This window comes from Heterocephalus glaber, unplaced genomic scaffold, assembly GCF_053883595.1.
Source record: "Heterocephalus glaber isolate CG9 unplaced genomic scaffold, H.glaber_assembly_v1.0 deba00001428, whole genome shotgun sequence".
Classification (NCBI taxonomy): Eukaryota; Metazoa; Chordata; class Mammalia; order Rodentia; family Bathyergidae; genus Heterocephalus; species Heterocephalus glaber.
Window position 1 is genome coordinate 21,754,023 of NW_028258293.1, and position 22,773 is coordinate 21,776,795.

Below are 22,773 nucleotides of genomic sequence, written 5' to 3' on the forward strand. Positions count from 1 at the left end.
CTCCTGTTAACTTTTCTGTTTTCCCCTAAAGCCCTGTAACCTTCTTAAGGGTATAGAACTTACACTGCTCAAATTTGCATTCCTTGTGCTGGCATACTGACAATGTCATTTTATCTAGAAGGAATGAATAAGGTAGAGCTAGGGAAAATGCAGGAGGAAGCTTCAGCGATAATAATTACTTGGTAGCTATTATTTCCTCAGTCAGTGGCAGGTAATGTGCTAAAGGATTATGTATTGGGTACTGTGATGCATTACCACAAGCCTAGTGGCTTAAAACAACACAAATTTATAATTTTATAGTTCTGTAGGTTAGGAGTCTATACCAAGTGAAAAATTGAGGTCTTGACAGGAGTGTATTTCTTTTTCAAGATGCTATGGCAGAATCTGTTAATCATTTCAGCTTCTATAAGCTGCCTCCCCCATGATCTTCTTTCTCCATCTTCAAAGCAAGCAACAGTAGGTTGAGACCCTGTCACATTGTATCACTCTGACCTCTTCTGCCTCTCTCTCCAACTTTTAAGAACAGTTACGATTACACTGTGACTCTCAGATAATCCAGGGCAGTTACCCTGTAACATTAGCAGATTACTGTGCCTGCCTGGCAAAGGCAAGGTCCTGAGTTCAGTTCCCGGTGCGAGTAAAAAAAAAAAATTCAACATTAGCAGATTAGCAGCCTCTATTCCCCTTTGTGTAAGGTAACATCTTCATAGATTCCAGGGATTAGGGCCTGGACATCTTTAGGGGGCCTTATTTTGCTTTCTACAGACGGTCTTGTGGAAAAGGGAATTTGAATAAGTCTTAGGAGCAGGGTGCAGTGATACACACCTGTGATCCCAACCCTGAGGGAGGCTGAGGCAGGAGGACTGCAAATTTGAATCCCACCTGGGCAACTTAGTAAGACTTTGTGTCAAAATAAAGAATAAAAAAGGGCTGGGGACTAGGATCAATAGCAGAATGCCCCGGTACCACCTCACACACACACACACGTGCACATATGCACACCCTTATGGTATGGAAGAATTTTGTCAGAATTTAGGAAAAGAATGTTTCAGAGGAGAGGTCAGTACAAGCAGCAAACAAGTAGGAAAGTGTAGTCAAGGTTTCAGAATGGTAGGTAGTACAAGTAGTCCTAAGTAACTTGTGTGATGTAGGGCTGGGATAAATGAGTAGAGGTAGAGATAATGGGAGGAAAATTAGAAAAGTAAACTGAAGCCATACCCAAAGGCCGTCTATGGTAGTCTGAGAAGTTTGGAATTTATTTTCTTTATAGTGATATACCTCTGAAGGATTTTGAGGAGAAAGGTTATGATTTGTTGTGTTTAGAAAAATTGCACATAGTAATATGCAGAGTGGTTACATGCTAGAAGATTATTGAAAAAGTCCTAGAAAAAGGTAATAATAGGCCAGTGAGATAAGAACAGAGGGAACAAATTGAGGGAATTTTGTGGAAAAACTACTAGCAGGCTTTATTGGGATTCCTTTTTGTAAATAGCCAACTCCAGCAAAAATTTGAAAGGGAGAAGCTGGGTGTGGTGGTACATGCCTCAAATTCAAGCACTCTGAGAGTCTGAGACAGGAGGATTGCAAGATCAAGCCCAGCCTGGACAACATAGAGACTTAGTGCTATCCTGTCAAAAAATAATAATAATACGGGGGAGGGGGCAGAATTTATTAGAAGAATATGAGGTGGCTCACAATACCAAAGGGACATCTGAACATCCAGGGCAGCTGTGGGGATTTAGAGAGCAGGAACAAAGGGACATTCTCCAAGGGCTGCTTCCAGGATGAATGAACATCAAAAAAAAGTATGCAGTATAGGCTTTATTGTGTTCAAGATCAAATTCTGAGAGAAAGTGTAGTTGGTCCAACATGTATCATATCTATCCCTGAATCAAACACTGTGCCCAAGAGGGCGGAATGGGATGATTAAGCACTGGCCAGCCTAGCAGGAGAGCGTAGGGGACGAATGGCTTTACCCTAACCTTTGTACTATAAGTAGTGGAGAGATTGGTTCCCCAAAGGAAAACTTCTAATTAGATAAGATCAATGAAAGAGAAGAAAGACATATAGCCAAGTTGAAGATTTATAGCATTTACTAGAAGATTATAGCATTAACCAAGATAAAACACAAAAGAGACTGAAGATGAAACTTTGGTAGGAAACATGAGATCAGCTTTAAATATGGTTGAAATGCCATCAAAACATCCATGTGTAATATACAACGGGGCCGGAGATTTAGCTCAGTGGTGCCACCCCCAGCCTCGCAAGCGCAAGGACCCAAGTTCGATCCCCAGTACCAAAAAAATATATATATATGCAACAGCAACAGGAAATTTGGGTCTTGAGGTCAGAACAAGACTCGAGTTTAGAAATCCTTTGTTGGGAGTAAGAGATAAACACCACAAGAAAAGGAAGATCACCTGATCCTTTATGCCCATCATGCTTTGCTGTAGTAGCCTGCAGTCTTCTCTTGCTGGCCCGATTTCTGTTTTAACCATGAGTAGTTTTGTTAGAATCTGTTTCATTCTCTGTGTTAACTCTTGAACTCAGAACTTGATGACTCCTCTGGTTGAAGGTCTGATGATGTTACTTCCTAGCTATGGCCTTTTATTCTCCTAATGTCTTGGAAACTCTTATACTCAACCTCTCCTGGCCTGCCTGTTTGTGCAGTGGCTTGTGATCCAGGTCCAGCTGCACCCTAGTTTTGAGGGAGTGACTTTAAAGTTAATTTAAGGTTTAATGTAGTGGCAAGAACTCCAAATGGATATGCCCAAGAAAAAGAGTTACAGATGGATGTTATGTGGAAAGTAAATAGTTTTTTTTGGTACCGGGGATCGAACTCAGGTCCTTGCACTTGCGCAGCAGGCGACAAAACCACTGAGCTAAATCCCCGGCCCGTGGAAGGTAAATATTAATAGTAGAGTTAGGACATCCGTGTAGAGGGACAGTGATAATGGGTCAGCTTCTTGAAGTCACTATTGTAAGAATGGAGAACTAGGTGTCCTAGGATTGACCCTTCTGAAAAACTCTGTTTTATGAAGCAGGAGAAGGAAAGTGAGTTAAGAACAGAGTTCAGAGGGTGGGCTAAAGAAGAGGGAGGAACAAAAAGAAAAACTAAAACAAAAAAGAGAGAGGAACACAAATGTCTCAATAACTACAGTTTCAAGGAAAAGGATGGTCCATAGTGTAGAGAAGCCAAAAAGAATGAACTGAGAGAAAAAGACCCTTGGATTTAGGAATAAAGCAGTTATTGGTGAATTTTATAAGTTTTAGTAAAATGATGGCATAGGAGCCAGATTTCAGAGAGGTAGAAGAAAACAGAAGTGAGAAAAAGAAGAACCAGGCAAACTAACACACATTATTGAACACTTACAGTGATCATAACAGAGTGCCTGTATTGTTGTGAACATATTATCACTGGTTTCCAAGAATGTAGATCAATTTGAGACAATAAGGAATCTGTGAAAGTGTTCATTCCAGTAAATTCAGAAGAAGATGTCATAAGGTGGACAGTGGTTAATACCTAATACATTTAATGAACAGTATGAGTACACTTGATCAGAGCGAAAGGAGGATGCTTTAGTTTGAATTCTTTTCTGTTCTTGTTTCTCAGCCAGTTATCTTTTTTTGTTATTTTTTTTGTTGTTGTTAAGGGCTTCCAATTTTTTTGAGAAGCAGAAATCAAGACTGTTTCAGTAAACATCAGGATGCCCTGTGTACAGTCCAGAAAAGTGGCCTGTGAAGCCTGTGGCCCAGAGCTTTGTGGTAAACCAGTAGGCTCTTCTAGTCTCCCCCCTGAATTCTCCCACAAAATAGATGGGGTTTTTGTTTGTTTGTTTGTTTTTATACCAGGGATTGAACTTGGCACCTTGCGCTTTCGAGGCAGATGCTGGAACCACTGAGCTAAATCCTCAGCCCAGATGGTTTTAATAGTAAGAGTAAGGGCCCATGTGGGACACAGGTGTAGCTGTGGTGAATCAGGACTCCTATACTAATGGGAAAAATAGAGCTGTACGAGGCACTGTAAATACAAGATTCTAGCTGAAAACAGAAGATTCAGGCTTCTTCCATTCATGGCTTTAAAATGCTGTTTGGTGTTGAAGAAGTGGAACTTGTAGTGTTTTTCTCACTTGTTAGGTGGAAATGTCACACCTTCATTCTCCTTAGTTACCGCCTTAAAAGTTGGAAGGAGAAACACTTTTTCTGTATTAGCAATTAAGGCTAAAATTTGTTAGGCTAACCATAAAAAAAGAACACCCCCTGGCCCTGAACTGGCTGGGGAAAAGAATAGAGGACACTTCCACCAGGATGGTACAGAATGAATGCATCATTTTTCCTTCATGAGTGTTAGGTTAATTTGAAATGCTTTTGGTTTTGAGGAGAGCGTAAATAGCCTCTCTTAAATCCTGTCACTAGATAAAACTGTTCTTAGGTAGTTCTCTGTCTTCTAAGCAGGGCTTTGTCCATCTTTCAGTGTGGTGCACTGCTTTCCTCTCAAGAGAAACTTTATCCTTTAACCTCATGTTATTTTTGCAGATATTTGCCCAGAGCCACACAGCTAAGTTGGGACTCAAACGAGGTTTTCTAAACTAGAGCACTGTGCTTCGGGAATTGCACATAAGGTCTGGGGTGTAGCTAAGTGGTAGAGCACTTTCCTAGCTTTTGTGAGGCTCTGGGTTTAATCTCTAGCACAGGGGGAAGAATTGTACAGAATGCTATCAGAAGTCAAGAAAATCATTTTTGTTATTGTGCTATGGTTAACTAGCACTATGAATACATACATAATTTCTCTCCTATACACCTCAGTTTCCCCAGTTTCTCTGATTGAGGCGATTGAGTTTTCAGAATTATCCAGCTCTGAAATTTTAGAATATATCCTTATTCCCGCACTACTAGATTAAGCCTGATGTTTCTAGTAGCGTATTTTTCCCTCAATGAAGCTAGTGACCTAGAACATTTTTCTTTGAAAAAGAGAAAAGTAGTCTGGAATAAATGGAGTAAATGTGAGAGTAACTAAAATTGCTAGGATATTAGACAAGACATCTCACTCAAGACAGTGAGATGTAGTGAAAGCATTGAACTAAAAGTGGAGATATCTGGGTTCTTGTCACAGTATTGACATTAACTCATTCTCAATCCTTGATCTATTCTGGGCCTTAGCTTTCCCATTGATAAAGTCAAAACATTGAAATAACATCTCTAGTTTCCCACTATGTAGTTCCAGGATCACTTCCTAGAATAATTATCCACTGCTATTACACTTCCTGTTCTATGATTCAAGTAGATCATAGTGATGTTTCTGTCCATTGCCTAGGAGTATTTACTGCTAAATTGGCTGGATTGTCTGATATTTCTAAGCAGAGCACAGACTGTGACTTCTGACCAAGAAAAACGATTGCTGCATCAGCTCCGAGAAATCACCAGGGTTATGAAAGAAGGAAAGTTCATTGACAGGTCTACTCCTGAGAAGGAAGCTGAGGAAGCCCCTTACATGGAGGATTGGGAAGGTAAACAGCATCTTCTCACTTCTTCCTAAGCTGTTAGCCCAGGAAAGAGATGTTTAACACTTATACAAATCAGTTCTATTATTGAGGTATTATATATAATATATAAATAGGTGTAATAATTCTTACCAATTTTAAGTGTACAACTGGATGAATTTTGACAAATAGATATAATTATATCATCAAACCACAATCTTGGTATAGGATATTTCTGTTACCCCAGGAAATCCCCTTTTCCTGCTGCTGGCAGTAACTGAACTGCTTTCTGTCCCTGTGGTTTTGCTTTTTATATACAAATGGATCATACTGCATATGCTTTCTGGTTTCTGGCTTGATTTAACATAACGCTTTTGAGATTCGTATGTTGTTGAGTGATCGGCAGTTCTTTTTTTTTTTTATTGCTGAGTAGTATTTTGTTACATGGATGAGCCATACTTTGTTTATACATTCTCCAGTTGAGCACTTTGGTTGTTTCTAGCTTTGAACTATTATGAATCAAGCTGCTATGAAGTTTTATATACAAGGCTTGGTTTGAACATATATTGGTATTTCTTTTGGGTATATGCTTTGGAGTGCAATTTCTAGAGTTTATGCTAAGTGTATGTGTAACTTCTTTAGAAGCTGTCAGCTTAGTTTCCAAAGTGGCTGTAATTGCAGCTACTCCAGACCCTTGCTAACATGATATTGTCAGTCTAATTTTAGCCACTCTAGTGAATATATAGTGGTATTTCATTGTGACTTTAATTTGTATTTCTCCAGTCACTAATGATGTTGAGCATTTTTTCATGTGCTTACTTGCCATCTGTATGTGTCTGATGAAGTATCTGTATAGATTGCCATTTTTAAAAATTGGGTTGATTATATTCTTACTGAGTTTCAGGAATTCTTTATATATACTGAATACAAGTAAGTCCTTTATCAAATATGTATTTTACAAATATTTTCTTCTAATCTGTGGCTGGCCTTTTTGTTAGCAAAATCTTTCAGAGAGCAGTTTTTAATTTTGATGAAATCCAAGTTATCTTTTTTCTCTCATAATTTACATTTTCTTATATTCTAGTTAAGAAGTCGTTGTCCATCCCATGATTTGCCAAACTTGTGTGTTTTCTTTTAGAAGTTTCATGGTTTGAGCTCTTATATTTAGGCTTCTGATATATTTTGAATTAATTTTTGTAGATGATATGAGATATGAGAACTTAGGCTTGTGTTATTTATTTATTTATTGCATTATCAATACCCACTTCTTCCATTTCCTTTTGATACACTTAATTACTTTGGCATATTGGCTGCAAGTCAGTTAACTCATGTATCTGTTCCAGGCTTTATTCTGTTCATTACTCTATATGTACTTCCACTGATTATCACACTGTCTTCATTTCTATGTCTTTATAGTAACCCTTAAAATCGGGTAGTGCTGGTTCAGTTTTTTTAAAGTCATTTTGGCTATTTTAGGTTTTTCACATTTTTATATATATTTACAATCAAAGTGCTTCATATTTTTATATAAATTTATAATCAGTGTCAGTTTTTTTATTGAAAAAGCCTGATAGGATTTTGCTTGCCATTGCATTAAATCTTTAGATCAATATGTAAGGATTGATATTAATGTTGAATCTCCCAATGCATAAGCCTGTTATATCTCCTCATTTATTTAAATCTTTAAAAATTTCTCTTAGTAATGCTTTGAAGTTTTTAGTATATATATCTTCCTTTCCAGTATATTGGTCTTATATATATTTTCTAAAGTTATCCCTAGGTAGTTCATATTTCTTCTGTTATCACAGATGATGTTTGAAAATTTGTAATTGCTTGTTGCTACTAGAACAATAGAAATATAATTGATTTTTATGTTTTGACCTTATATCCTATGACTTTGTTTAATGCACTTAGTTTTAGTAGCTTTAAAAAAATAGATTTTTTAGGATTAGATTCATTAAGATTTTCTATTTGGATGATCACGTTGCCTGTGGATAAAGACAGTTTTACTTCCTCCTTTTTGTCCTGTATTCCTTTTATTTATTTGCTTGCTTTATTGCACTGGCTAGCACAGTGTTGAATAGGAGTGAAACAGATCCTTACTTTCCTGACATGGGGGAAAACACACATTCTCCATAGATATTTTTTGTTCATTTGTTTTTTCAGGTTGAGGAAACTACCTTCTAGTCCTGTTTTGCTGATAATAAGACTAGAATGGATGTTGAATTTTTTAAAAAATCATCTGAGATGATCATATATTTTTGCTTTAGCCAGTTAGTATGATGATTTACATTGTGTGTGTGTGTGTGTGTGTGTGTGTGTGTGTGTGTGAGAGAGAGAGAGAGAGAGAGAGAGAGAGAGAGAGAGAGTTTGTGTGGTGTACCCAGGGCCTTGCACATTCTCTACCAACTGAGTTACATCCCCAGCCCCTACATTAAATGTTGAATGTTAAAAAAACCCTTACATTACTGTAAAAAAAAAAAAGCCTACTTTGTCATTATATTATGACTAGATTCAGTGTATATAAGATCCCATATGCATGTGGCTAGATTAGTTTGCAAAGGATTTTTTTTAAATGTCTGTTTATAGGGGCTATCAGTTATTTTCTTTTCCTGTACTGTCTTTGGTCTTTATTTTAGGATAATGCTGGCCTCATAAAATGTACTAAGGTGTATTCTTTTTTTCCTGGAAAAGTTTGTGCACAATTTTTCTATTACTTGTTGCTGTTAACTGCTTACTGTCCCTAATTTATAAATTAAACTTTATCATAGATATGTATATACAAGAAAAAACAGTATACATAAAGTTTGGTACTACCTGTAGTTTGAGCATCCACCATCTTGGACACATCCCTCTCTGACTGGTAGGGAGGGTACTACATTGCATTTTACCATTTCATTTACCATATTTTTCAGCTCCAGAATTTTATTTTTTAGTATATAATTTCAATCTCTATTAATTACTTCTTTTGGTCATTTATTGTTTTCCTGACTTTATTGAATTGTTTGTCTATACAGTATTCTCTTTGTTTGCTGCATCTCATTAAAGATGAATATAGCTCGCAAGCCCAAGGTCCCGAGTTTGATCCCTGGTACCAAAAAAAAATATAGTCAGGGACTGCATAATGACATTTTGGTCAATGACATCACATATACAAATACAGCAGTAGTCCAATAAGCGTAATGGAGCTTTAGAAAATTCCTATTGCCTAGTTACATCATAGTTGTCATAATCTCATAGCACAATGCATAATTTGTGTGTAAAAAGCTGATATAAACAAATCTACTGTACTACTACTCATAAAACTATAGCACACAATTATTTATAATATGTAATGTTATTGGTTTATATATTTACTTTTTATTTTGGACTGTATTTTCACTTATACAACCATTTGCTATGAAACAATATGGCTTGTTATGGTGGCACTAGACTCATACATCTCATGTTTACCACGCCTCTTGATTTCATCAAGAGACTACAAGAAGTGGTTGACCTGTACCATCTAGGTTTGTGTAAGTGCACTCTATGATATTTGCACAGTGATGAAATTGCCAAATGACACATTTCTCATACTGTATTTCTGTCCTGTTACATGGCTGTTTTAAATTCTTTGGTAGTTTATGTATCTGAATTCAGATCCTTAGGGTCTGTTAATGTTGCTTTATTTTGACCATTTGGTGGTGACATGTTTCCCTGATTGTTCTTGATCCTTGTATCTGGGTGTTGGTGTCTGCACATTTGGAGAAGCAAGCATTTGTTCCAGTCTTTGTGTACTGGCTCATCTATAATGTCTGGTTTGGTGTTGGGGCAGCTTTGGAGCTCGAGCTTTCAGGGGTAGGCCTAAAGGCTTGATCTGTGAGGGCAGACCTGGGTCCTAGGGCTGTAGGAGCTAACCTGGACCTTGGGTCCACAGAGGCAATCCTGGAGTCTCATGCTCTGGAAGCTGACCCAGAACTAGGGTCTATTAGGATGGGCCTACACCCTCAGTGTACTAGACTGTGGGCTCTAGCCTGGAGCCTGTGTCTCCAGATGCCAGCCTGGTGCCAGGGGTTCCATCCTGGTGCCAGGGCATGCCTGAAACTTGGGTTGGTGTGGAATCACAGGGCCTGGCCCCATGCTGGGCAGGCCTGGAACCTGTACAGGCTGGTATGGAGGTTGAGTTTGCCAGGTGTAGGCATGTTAACTTGAACTGTTGAGCTACCCTGGGGCCTGGTACTAGGGTGGGCCTGAAGCCTGGGGAAATGGGGGCCAGGCTAGTGCTCAGGATGAGCTGCGGCCTGGAGCCATTGGGCCGGGTCTTGAGTCTTGAGTCTTTTTACCTTCCCTCTTAAACCAAAGGTAGTCATGGAAATCCAATGGTAAGCTTTGTTCTTGGTGTAGGGTGAAGGCAAAAACATGCCAACAACTTTATTTCTCTTTAAAGAATTCAGTGACTGAGACCTAACTAGGAAACAGACTTCCCCAGCCTCTAACCTTGACCAAAGAGCATGTGAAGGCCTTGGGTAGCTGTCTTTGTCCATTTTCAGTTGCTATAACTGAACACCATGGATTGACTAATTTATAAATGGAGATTTATTTAGAAGCTCACCGTTCTGGAAGTCCAAGAGCATAGTGTCAGCATCTGCTTGTCATCTGGTAATGGCTTCTTTCTGGATCATGACGTAGTGGAGAGCATCACACAGCAACACAGAACAAGCTTGTTCACTTGAATTTTTCTTCCTTTTCTTACAAAGGCACTAATGCCATCATGGGAGCCCTACCTTTATGACCTCACCTAATCTTAACTACTGCCCAAAGACCTCACTTCCAAATACTATTAACGTATGATTTGGGGATTGAGTTTCAGTATGAGTTTTGGAGGAAACAAGCACCCACACTATAGCAGTGGTTACCGAGATGCTGTCCACAGTAAGTTATTCCTTAGAACAAAGACTTTGTTGGCAAGATTCTTAGACTACTGTCAGTGCTGGGGAGGGGTGATAAGATAGTCAGTTTTTTACATCACTGGTAGAATTGAAATTTTATATCAGTCTTCTGGGAAGTAATTTGGTAGAGTATAAAAAAAGGCTTTTAAAATGTCCATTCTTTTTAGTCTAGTTTGTATATTTATAGAAGTCTGTCTTAAAGAATTAGAGAAGTGGACATGGATTTATATTCAGAACTCTTAGCTGCTATGTTCATATAATAGGGGAAAGTTGAAAAGAATTTGTCTAAATGTCTTTTGTAAGAATGGCAAATCATGTCAGTTATATAGCTTTGCAGCCAACTTTTGAATGCCTGATATGGAGAAATGCTCATGATTCAATGTTGAATGAAAAAAATCAAAGTACAGCGTTTCATATGTAATATGATCCTTTCTTGAAAAAGCGAAAAACAAAAATGTTTGTATGTGGTAAAAAGGCCAAAGGTAAATATGGCGAATTATTATCAGCGGTAGGATTCTGGGTGATTTGTATGTTCTTTTTAAAAGTTGTCCATATTTTTTTTTCAAATTTTATACAGTGAATTAAAAAAAATAATAGATGTTGTAAAAATGTGTCTGTATACCCTATGCTGTACCTCAAACGACAGCTATTTTTCACAACTGGTAGGCAAAAAGTGGTTTACATTAGGGTTGGTTGAATTTGCCAATTATCTTAAGGTGCAAATGGATTTCAAATTTTTGCAGCCTTTCACATTGTGTAGTGAGCAAAGCTGCCACTGCCAGCACTGGCATATGAGCTCCAGCATGGCCCATCTGCTGCTCAAGCACGTTTTGGCTGACACAGATTTATTTCATTTCATTCCTTAATTTGGCAACATTTTCTCTTTTCTTATTATCATAGCTGGGATGCAGAACCGTGTTACTCGTTTTGTTTACCACTTTGTTGTTTTCTTTTGTTCCATTTTTTGAAGAGGAAGAAGCCAACAATGGGAATTCTGTCTTCTGAAAATGCAGTGCTTGTCCTTTGGGATCTTGGGCATGTCTTGCTAAAGTGCTGTTTCTGACAGTTGCAAGCCATTTCAATTGTTATAAGAAGTAGAAAGCTTCTTGGTGTACTTTTCAAAGGGCTTAATGTTTCTTTTCCCACCTCCCACCCCAGAAGATTTGGAAATGCTTCCAAATAGAAATTATAAACATTAGCTTTAAGCTAAGCTCTCTCCATCTGGTATTTGGTGCATTTTTTAAACTGAAGGCTCATGTTATTTGTTTAATGTTCATCAGAAACACGTGGAGTGAGACTTAACTGCCCCAAGCACCTTACACTTAAGAAGGGATGTTCCTCTGAATTGGTTTGTATTTCAAGGAGTACTGGGAGCCAGAAATTTGTTCAAGTGAAACTTTAGAACTATTAGAATCACCTTAGAGATTTCTTGAATGGATTTGGTAGGATATAGATGGCTGTTGCCTGAGAATCCTCTTTGAGTGTGATTTTATTTTTTTGAGGAGACATTCTTTTTAATACTTTGTGCTACTTTTCTCTCTAGGTTACCCTGAAGAAACTTACCCAATTTATGACCTTTCAGACTGTATCAAGCATAGGCAAGAAACAATCCTGGTGGATTACCCTGATCCAAAAGAGCCCTCTGCTGAAGAAATAGCTGAAAGAATGGGAGAGCTGGAAGAAGAATCAGACCATTTGGGCTGGGAACGTCTGCCCACTGACTCTAGAGTCCAGGAAGATAATTCTGTTGCCTTGTGTGACCCAAAGCCAGAAACATGTTCCTGCTGTTTTCATCAAGATGATCCTGTTGTCTTGGCAGAGAATGCTGGATTCAGTGCAGATAGCTACACTGATGAACAAGAGGAAACCACCAAAGAATACCGGACCCAAGACTTTAGAGATGAAGGGTTGGGCATCAGCCCTGATAAAACATGTATAGGTGGCATGCTGAGGAAGCGTAACTCCCAGGGTTTAGAGTAAAAACAGCCAGTTTGGTTAAGTATCCATAACTGTAGTCCTAAGGTGACCTTTCTCTCCTTTCTGATTTCATTCTTGGCCCTGTGCCCTGTACTTCCTTCTCTGTGTTCAAATGTCATAGCTGTTGGGCCACTACCAGGGGTATCATGTATCCTTCCTGGTGCTCATACATCTGTCACCTTGTAAAACATAGACATTACTGTGAACACAAGACAGCTTCACTCTCTCTTCCTTTCTTTTCCCTCACCAAGAAGTTGATACATTGAGTAGTTATATTTGGTCTGTCATAATCACAGATGGGACCACTCAGGCAAAGATCTGACTCTTCCTCCTAGGAGTAACAAATGGTTTACCTGGGAACAAACATCATCTTACAGATTATGAAGATTTAAGGTTGCAAGAATGAAGATTTGAGACTCTTAAGATGCCTTATTCTTTGAGGCTTGAGCGGGTTAGTGGCTTCCTGAGGTGAAGAGAATTGTTTGTGGGGATGATGGGTGCAGAGCAGGATGAGACACTGCTGACTGAGCTGAAGCCTCTTGCTCTTGGTGAAGGTCTTTCTAGAAACTCTGATGAAGTTTCAGACATCCTCTTTTCTCCAGTGTAGTGGAAGGCTCCCACTCATCTGAGGATGAGTCCACAGGCCTAGTATTTGGAGACCGTTTTGCTATGATAGCACTTGGATCTCTAGCTTTCTTTATCCCTATTCTGCTTAACAGAACTGCCAAACCCAGAAACACCTTTGTACCTTGGGTCTTCAGTGGCCAGAGGAAGCTTTAAATAGAAACTTTAGTCCCTGCCCTGGAGGGCCACAGTTTGAAGCTGTCAAAGACTACCATGGGTTGTGATCCTGCTGTGATGTACTCAGGCTGAGGAGCTCAGGCCCAGGAGCCTGCGGTAGGGGAGACAGGCTGTGCAGATAAGGATGTCTTTCCCTAGAAGCTGTTTCTAAATGTTGTGTACTTGGGGAAATTTGTTCTCACAACTATGTGAATTGAAACAGAAATAAGGGCTGAGCTCAGATACAAAGTGGCACCAAAACAAGGTAGTTGCTGTGTGTTTGTTGCAGAGACAGATGTATCAGTGCCTGGGGGAAAGAGAACATGTATTTAGTATTTGAATATTCGGGCCTTTTGAGAAAGTTGGGAAAAGTAGGAAATAAATTAGGACTGGGAGCATTTTTGACCATAAAGCCCTTTCTAAGCCATTACTTTTCATGTGTCTTCATGGGATAAGGTGGCACCTATGAAGTCTAACATGAAGAATGAACAAATTCATAGTTTACATGTAAGACCTGAGAGTTTAAAGAGGGCATGTTTCAAAGGACATTCCCTGTCATGAAATGGGCAAGGCTCAAAAATTAGGAAGTTATGTAAAGGTAGATACAGCTTTTTAGAATTCCATTATGCCTGGCATGTGATGCCAGGAGCATAGCTAAAACCACACATATAAGCGTATAAACTGTTACTGGAAGGTATAAGATAATATTAAGATAATCTGTCAGCTCCTAAGAGCTATTATGTGGTAGTTGAACTAAAAAGAAGTCATTGAACATTGAATCTGTAGGAATTATACTGCATTGCATCTATCTCTGGGGAACATTTGATTCATATTACAAAGAATGCAGCTTAAAATGTACTGAAGACAATACAGAATATTAACACTAAAGGTGAAAAATGATGTAAGTAATCTTCACTGTTTTGATCTCTTTTTTTTTCATGTTATTTCATTCACCAAGAAAGGTTGATTTGTGAAGAGCTCTTGCTGGGTCTCTGGTTCAGATTTTTTTTTTTTCACCTTAGATATCACTCCCTTATTAGTGAGAAGCACTCCTTTCTTCCCTATTCATTCATTCAGCAGACAACAGCTCAGTGCTGGCGCCTGGCAACAGGCTCAATTCCTACCTTTCAAAAACTCAATTTAATAGGGGATCCTGACAGATAAAATGAACTATGAACTATGAAGACTCAAGATTATGAATTCTGCATGCAGAGAAAAATGGATCATGATCCTTCAGCATACTCTAGCTGTTGTGTCATCTCTTTAGGCAGTCTGAACCTTGGTTTCCTCATCTATAAGGTAAGGATAATAAAGTCCAGGACTCAGGGTTGTCAGCATTCAATGACATAATCAGTGGATCTTAACAGCATTGCTTCTAACTCACATAATGGTTAACTGTTTTATTATATAATGGTTTATGCTGTGACTGAGGTATGGATTGAAAACTACAGGAGCATAAAGGGAAGAAAGTTTTTGCAAAAGTATTTCCAAGAAACTTGGCAGAGGAAGAGGACCTTGTGGCGAGCCAAGAATTTCTTGAAATTGGCAAAGAGAAAGGACTTTTTTGGCAGAAAGAAAAATGTTGACAAAAGTAGTGAAGTGTGAAAATATGTATCTTCAGGTGGTCTGATGAACATATAAATTCTTTACGTAGTTCCTGCTAGAAATACTACATCCCTTATGATGGGGATGGCTCTTGCTGCCCTAAATCTTGGTTGGTTTGTATATCAAGAATGTACTTATGCATTTATAGTTCAGAAATTTTAGTGTACCTTTCATTTAGGGTTTAGACAGTCCTTTTTTAATTTTCCAGAATTATTTTACCCTTCAGGAATGACAGTTTTAAGAGTAAATGCAACCCAGGGTGACCAGAATCATAGGTCTGGGTTTTGATGCTCTGGTCTTCATTTCTTAAAACGTAGGGGCTATCAGCTTAATGAGTCCCCTAGGCCTAGTGACCTCTCTTCGAACTACGCCAGGATACACAGGTTACAACCCTGGGGCAGATGGCTGGCCTAAGGAGCAGCTGCATCATCTGGGACCATGCTTGATAGAGCAGGTGGGTGATCAGCCAGGTCACAACAGGAGCACAAAGAAAGATCTTAAAAGCTCCAAAGCTGGAGCCAGGGAGGTAGACTGAGAAGTGAAGAGTATTAACCTCTAGAAATACGGCCTGTGAGAACCACATTCCTTGCGCCTCCTGTGGCTTAGATGATCACCTAACATATGGTCCAAACTAGGGCACTTTGGAAAAAAGCTTTAATAGTAATTATGCTAAGATAGTAGCTATAAACAAGGACTAATCTGGACATACGGTCTGTGGCCATTTAAGATTTTTCTTCAATCTGATGACTAAAAAGAATTCCTTCCTTTTTAGAATATCCTGCTTGTACTCTTTCCCATTGGGGCCACAGAAGATAGACCATAGTTCAGGTAGGAAATACCCTTGGTCATATCCAATTCTTGAATCTGGCCAGGTGTGGTAGTGCACACCTGTAATCCCGGCTACTAGGGAGACTGAGGCAGGAGGATTTCAAGTATGAAGCCAGTCTGGGCACCATAGCGAAACCCTGTCTCAAGATTTAAATAAAAAAGCTGAGGACATAGCTCAGCTGCTTGCATGCACAAGGCCCTCAGTTTCATCGCCAGTGCCACAGCGAAACAAAAACTATGGAGGAATAAAGAAACCCACTTATTACTCTACTCTTAAATTCCCCTTCTACTTGGACTATTTGTATTCCAAAGAATTCAGTATGTCACTTATTCAACAATACTGAGAAAAACATGGACACACCTGTGACTTCGCCTTGACTATTAAACCTTTCTAAAATGTACTTACCGCTCACCATTTTCTTATACAAAGAACATCAATGTCTCCTTTTAGATCATTCCTTAACTTCTCTGAGCACCAGTTTTCTCACTTGTGAATTAGGAATAAACTCATCTTATAGGACCATAGGATTAAATGATCTGCCTTTTATAAAATGTATATCCCTGGATGAAGCATATGGTAGGTGCTCAGCGGCAGCATCAGCATCATCACTGTGTCCTCCAGTCCTGTGCTGCTTGGCTATTGCACTTGACATCTTCTAAGGCTACCCTGACTGCCAGATATGGCCAGGTCCTTTCTGTAGTCATAGGGGACTTTAGTTGTGACCTCTCCTTGCTCAGGATCATACTATTAGCTTTTTCATGTCTTGGTTCCAGCAAGAACTGCAGCTTCCTTTTTACTTGGCTTCAAATCTGCTACAGGCTGAAAAAGATTCCCATGCATGTGCAAGTCTTATTTCCATGGATGAAGCTCTGAGCAAGGCTTAAGGAGTCAAGTGGCTCGGTCCATGTTATATTTGTTGGTTGAGATTTTTCCAGCCCAAAGCCCTGTTCTGTTCTTTAGGGCTAAGCCCACTGAGGATACATGAGAACCACCAGCAAGATCCATCAGTTGGGACAGCTGACCCTAAAGAGGACAGCTCAGGTATCTTTAAACCCCACCATTTTCTCGGCTGTTAGCAGCCTCTGGGTGTGGCTCTGATGGTCCTTAAACTTGAAAGACACAGCCAAAGGGAAGCAGTGTTGACGCATTCACCAGTTTTAAACAAGCTTTGATCTCTCCGTTATTACTGTCCACCTAACCATTTGAGGGTCCTAGGGATGAACAGAGTAGAAAAGTGTTTTAGGAAAGAGGCATGGTTTTTTCTTTCATGGAGGGAAAAAAAGGACACAGTAGTGTTGAAACAATTCAAGTTTAATTTATTGATACATGTCTGTACTTAGACAAACACTAAATTCTACAACATATATAATGTCAAGATGGGAAAATACCAAGTTTGTCATTGCACATACTGATAAATAAATACATACATTTGCTTCAGAATACCAAAAAGTTTATTCAAAAAAGTCACTTAATAAAAGCACAGTTTTGCAAGTTTGTCTAAAACTCCAGATAATTTTGAACAAAAATAATATGTCTGACCACTCCAAAATTGGAAAAGACAATCTTGTGCAAATAGACATACACATTCTAGGCATTATGAAAACTGGCTAAATATGCGTTCTCAGCAAGAAAAAGGTTACCCATCCTGACCAAGTCCCCTCTGTCACCCAAATGCAGGAATGAAGAGGCCAGAGTTGGGCTCCCCCTTCTAAGCCATTCTGAATTGTTCTGTAGGAAACTCTAGACCTCAGCCTCATTTCCAGCTCTGCCTGGACCTTGACAGGGGGAGGGAGGCACAGGAGAACAGAGGAGAGGGGTGGAGTGTCTCCTAAGAAAGAAGGCACAGTGATGAGCTTGAAAATGTAGTGATGAAAGCAAGAATTAACTTTCATTCACCCTGATTCCTACAGCAAGCTTTGACAGTCCAACATCGCCATTTTGCAGTTAAAACAGACCTAGATGTGGTCAAAATCACATAGCTACTAAGTGCAGTACTTTCTGTAAGACAACTTGCCTCTCCACCTGGTTGGAAAATGCAAAAAACAAAGTTTGTCCCAATGATTCTGCCCCTCTCCCGCATATCTTCAGATGACAGAAAACTGCAAACTGGAGGTACAAAGGACAGGGGACCATATGTTTAAACAAGAGGCTATTCCTTGGCCTGTTCCTGGGGACTGCAACAGGCTTACAAGCCAGGGTGCAGAGCAGTCTGGCGCAAGTTACAGGACTAGGCACCACAAGGAAACACATTTGTTCAGCTCTGATGGCCACCTGTAATCCTGAGGTCTCATAAGAATGTTGCTGTTGGGCCAGGGAGTTATGGAAAAGGAGATTCCAGGATTACCTTAGTAAGGAACACTAGGACATCCATCTAAGAAATAAGGTTTGTGCTTGCACAACAGAGCCGTGGCCGTGACTATCCCAGTATTTCCCCACTGTGGGCCCCAGCTGAGCAAAGCATGTATCTTTTCCTCTGCAGTCACCTCTATTGCTAGTTAAGTTTAGGACTACTTCTAAATAAATGGTCAGTTTATTTAGAGGCAAATGTCCTATTTCCAGAAAGAAAAACTGCTTATACATCTTAAAACTCTACTTGTCACTGAAGAAGGTGGGCTCTAAGAGTTTTTCCCTATCCTGTCTTTAACATATTCCCTGGCTCCCAACACATGTCCTCGCCATGGGTCTGGGCTTTACAGGCCTCCCCTGAACTAGTGTTGTGATTTTTAAGGCACCATCACTAGAATATATTCAGATTCATCTAAAGGTATGCGTATGACACACCAGTTTCTTCAGGTGATGCCAAGTGGGACCTGAAAGAACATGTTTCTTAGATGGTTTCCCCTCACTCAGAACCTTGGGAGAAAGAGCTGCTAACTGTCCAAGTATCCTCCTGTTCACAGAGCCGGAAAGGAAGGGACCAAATCCACAGGTGATCATAACTACCTCCTTATTCCTTTCTTACTCATCCTCAGAAATAGGGTCATAAGAAACCTCAATTGATCATTTGCAGGTTGCCCTTTTCCCCAGAAACACATGGACACACACATACACACACACGGACACAGAGCACCTTGGAGCTAGCAGGAAAGAAAAGCTAGACTTGGAAAGGAGTTAGGGATGCAAACTTCACTCTGCAGGGGAACTTGGGGGCAGAGTGTATACAGTTTGGGGGCATAGAGCCAGGAGCAGTTGCAGGGGAGCTGCCTAAGGTCCCAGCTGCCCAGCATCCTTAAAGATTGTCCCATCATTAATTTACTGCACAATCAAGGACTATCTGGGGAGGAGATGTGAAGAGCAAAAACTCTTACTGTAGAAGAGGCTGAACCCAGGTGGTTTCCGGGCCCTGGCAGCTTTGTGAGTCCATAGACCTGTGGCCAGAAAGGCAGTGGTCAAGGAAAAGCAGCAGCATCACCAGGAGTGGAGTCTAAAGAGCTGACCTTGTGACCTGGTCGCAAGCAGGTGATTCAACTGGTCTTGCTTGTCACTCAATGTCCAAAAGAGGGTTTTGTGCTGAGGGTACCCTTCTCCGAACCCAGGCTAGACAGCTCAGCCCGTTTTCTGACCCTGTCATAACAGCCAGTCATCCCCCTCTTGCAGAGCCCAAGAGGTTTTCCATTGTGCTTCTGATTTTTCTACTCTGCCACTAGGAACTTCTCTCACTAGAATCCAGACTCAGCTTGTTCTACCTTAAAATCACAGACCCAGGAAACAGCTGACCAGACTTTAGAGATCATGTTTCCATCATCTCTCATGTCAGCAGGTCTCCTCTTCTTAGAGTCAGGGAAGGAAGGGCCAAAGGACTACAGCAAGGAGGATGGCACCACAGTCTTTCATCAAGAAAAACACCAGCCATTCCCGGCATAGAAAGTCCTAGACCACGTTAACAAAGGCTGGCTTACTGGAGGGGCCTGTCTCAGAGATGTATGGCTCAGGGCAGATCTTGCTAGAGCAGATGTGTCTTGCTTTAAGCACCCAACATAGGAAAATCTAGACTACAAAGAAATGAGAGCATACTGCTTTCACTTAAGTCAAAACACCTTGTTCACCTATAGGGCCTCACTAACGTGTTTAAAGTATGAGTTTCAGTTTTTAAAAAATTTCTACTTAGCCTTTTCAAGCTTACTATCTAAAGCAAAGTCCAACCGCTATTTAATTCCCATAGATTTCTGACCTCCACCTGGCTAAGGAGCCTCTAACAGCTTCTAACAGGGTAAATGACAGACGAGCAAGAGCTTTGAGTTCCCACACCTGCAAGGCGGATGGTGCCATCCAAGTAGAAGGAGCAGTGGCAGTGGAGGGAGCGATCAGGCCATCCCTGAAACAGTTGGGCTGCCTGTCACCTAGACAGAAATGTGCTGCGGCCTTGCTGAGGTCTGCTCCCGTGTGCAGCCCTCATGGAGGGGCCAGGCACAGGCCAAGCCTGATCAGACTGATGTACAAAAAGACACACTACTTCCAGCATGGAACTGCCCAATTCCCTACTGAAATTGTTTCAATCTTCTACATCAACTGTGATATTTTTAAGTCTCTGAAGTCAGGGTAAATTGCATGCAAAATGGGCCCAGAAGGCCAGAGAGCAGGAGATACTACTTTCTTAGGGGGATAGGGGAGCAAAAAAATCAAGGGAACTTGAGGTTCTGAACTCTGCCATAAACTGGGTAACCCAAGGCAAGTCCTATTCCCTGAAATTGACAAGTTGATCCCTAAGGGTTCTACCACCTCTGATCTCTTGTAGCTCTAAAATATTCTATGCTGTCCTCACCCTGTTCCATGCCCTCCAAAGAACCACCACAGAAAGTAGCCCTCTCCAACCATGCTTTGACTGACAGCAGTGGGAGCTAAAAGAGCACGCAAGGCTGGGTCTCTCCCAAAAGGAGACTTCCTTGAGCATGCCATGGCTCACAAATGGTACACTGCCAGGAAGGGCTAGTGACCTCGATCTCATTTGTTACCAGGGGTTGTGCTGGGCTTCTGAGCGGAGAGCTCCTGGGCCAGTAGGCAAGGCTCTAGGACAGCCCTGCTCCGGGGAGTCTGGTGCACCTCCTGCAGGCCTCATCCTAAGACATTTGGCCATGAGAGCTAGGTTCCCAGCACCCCTGAGACACAGCACACTTGGAGAAACAAGTCAGCTAAACTCTCAGCCACAGTTAGCCAGGCCCCTGCAATCCCAGCAAAGTCCTGCCACTCATCTGTTGTTCCCCCCCGCCCCGCCCCCCAGTTCCCTCAGGCCTGAGGGAGGCCTTCTGAAGTTGCAGGGCTTTCTCCAGTTTGAAGGGTCAGGCTAGGCCACCAAGCCCTTTGCTACATAAAGTTGGTGTGCCCTGTATTCATATATTCATATTCATATACATTCATATTCTCTCTACTCTCACTGTATCACTGTGCCCAACCCGTTGGGGCATCCATTGTCTTCTGACTCCTGGGATGAGTGAATGGCTGGGCTATGGCAGCCCTGCTTGTGCGTCCTCTCCCTCTATACCCCATCGGGCCTTCCCAGGTGAGGAGGTCACCCAGCTTGGCAAACATGACTGCGGCAGGGTACTAATCCAAGAGTGGGGCGGGGGTGTTGATCTTGGGGCACAGAAGGAATTATTCTTGTCCCTTTGCACCTGCCCACTAGTCCCTTGCCTCAGCATCAGAGGCAGAGGAGTCACTTCCTGGCTGGCTAGGCCAGGGAGCCCGCTGAAGGCCTATGAACAGAAGGTAGGCAGGGCTGTCTCCGCAGGCAGGCAGGCAGGCAGGCAAGCTCCACTCCAGGCTGGCCAACCCCAGTGGGTGTGAGGGGCCTCTATTCGCAGGCCAGCTTGCTGTCGAAGCTGGACAGTGCAATGGCAAAGGCCTGCAGTGCACACAGCGGGTAGTTGTAATCCATGGTGAACACATCCTCCGCTACCCGGCCAAACTGCATGACGATGTAGTCCGCTGGGGCCAGGCACAAGCATGGACACACAGAGAGAAACAAAAAAGGGCAGGAGTAGTAGAGACAGGAAGGACAAACAGACACCCAAACCACAAGAAAGAAAAAGTAAGAAGTGGAAATCCCAAAGGAAGTAAAGCAAAAGCCCATTGGGAAAAGTGACAGGAGAGAGGCAGCAGATAGTAAGGAGATGCATACAAACACCAGGAGACAGAGGAGAAAAAAGTCCATTTAAAGGGTATTCCCATGCCCAAGACTCTGCTGAATACACAGAATCTAGGACCAGGGCTCCAAAGGAGCTCTTCAAGTGCCTCCCAGTCATTATGGTTAGAAACTTTCACACCTAATCTAACCCATACAGGCCACAGTGCTCGCTTCAGCAGCATGCACATTAAGGCACACAGGCCACATCCTTAAACTCTGGCTGGTATGGACCACATTAGGTGAGTTCAACCCTAAACTAAGGCCTGAGGTGTCACAATGACAGTATGAGGAGGGGCAGAAACACTCACGGTCATTGCCATGGATGATCTGGAAGTTCTTCACAGAGGCCTGTGTGACGCGCCCGTGGAAGTTGAGTACGTAGGACTGTGTGTCGTCATTCCAGACGGGGGTCTTGTTTTGCAGCTCGATGATACTCTCTGTGTTCTTATTCTGCCATCGGGCTAGCAGTGTCTCATGTTCCTGGGAGGGCAGCTTCGCCTGAGCCAGGCCTAAGCTTGGCATCATGACCACCCCAAAGAGGGATCTTTCCCAGGAATGGGGCTTCTCTGACCTCCAGGGCTTCTCAAAATATATGGCCTAGACATATACACACGCTGGAGTTCTGCCCTTGGAAGTTCACAGAGAGATGGGAGATGATGGGAAAGGGGTACAGACTCACGTTTCGGGGACGGATAGAGACTCTCTCATGAACCATGTTCATGCCAGGGACAATCACACTCATCTTCCGAGGCCCCTTGAAGCCTAAGACGTTTGTCTCCTAGGAAACAGAACTCAGCATTGGCCACTCAAAGATAGTACTTACCTTCTAGAGGGCCTGGGGAAAGGAAATAAAGATGAAGAGTTCATTTGTACCATCTCCACTTAAAACCCTAATAGGCATTAAGCTTACCAGGTCCAGAACTGAACTCCCAGATCTCTACTCTGTCGAAACTAGCTCTTCTTACAGTCTCACTTGCTTCAGTTAATGGGAACAATTCTCCTCTTTGCTCAAACTATTTGGAGTCATACTTGACTCCTATCTTTCTCATACTC

General features: G+C 41.4%; 2 protein-coding genes across 20 annotated transcripts in view; one reads left to right on the plus strand and one right to left on the minus strand.

The window, feature by feature from the left end:
• Nucleotides 1-17,039, plus strand: part of Ric3 (RIC3 acetylcholine receptor chaperone) — a 44,895-nt gene extending 27,856 nt beyond the window's left edge. For 5 of the 6 annotated variants that reach the window (XM_021263746.2, XM_021263747.2, XM_087211757.1 and 2 more), the window contains 2 exons: nucleotides 5,359-5,507; nucleotides 11,952-17,039. In XM_021263746.2, coding sequence (XP_021119405.1) covers nucleotides 5,359-5,507; nucleotides 11,952-12,388 — 586 coding nt within the window. In that variant the 3' untranslated portion in view covers nucleotides 12,389-17,039. The remainder of the gene's footprint in view (nucleotides 1-5,358; nucleotides 5,508-11,951) is intronic. The other variant, XM_004851376.3, reaches the window with a different exon arrangement.
• Nucleotides 16,893-22,773, minus strand: part of Tub (TUB bipartite transcription factor) — an 87,713-nt gene continuing 81,832 nt past the window's right edge. For 8 of the 14 annotated variants that reach the window (XM_087211752.1, XM_004851367.4, XM_087211754.1 and 5 more), the window contains 3 exons: nucleotides 22,400-22,498; nucleotides 22,029-22,200; nucleotides 16,893-17,427 (listed from right to left, as the gene is read on the minus strand). In XM_087211752.1, the coding sequence (XP_087067878.1) occupies nucleotides 17,207-17,427; nucleotides 22,029-22,200; nucleotides 22,400-22,498 (492 nt within the window). In that variant the 3' untranslated portion in view covers nucleotides 16,893-17,206. Of the gene's footprint in view, nucleotides 21,522-22,028; nucleotides 22,201-22,399; nucleotides 22,499-22,773 lie in introns of those variants that run through there. The other 6 variants (XM_087211755.1, XM_087211751.1, XM_021263742.2 and 3 more) reach the window with 2 other exon arrangements.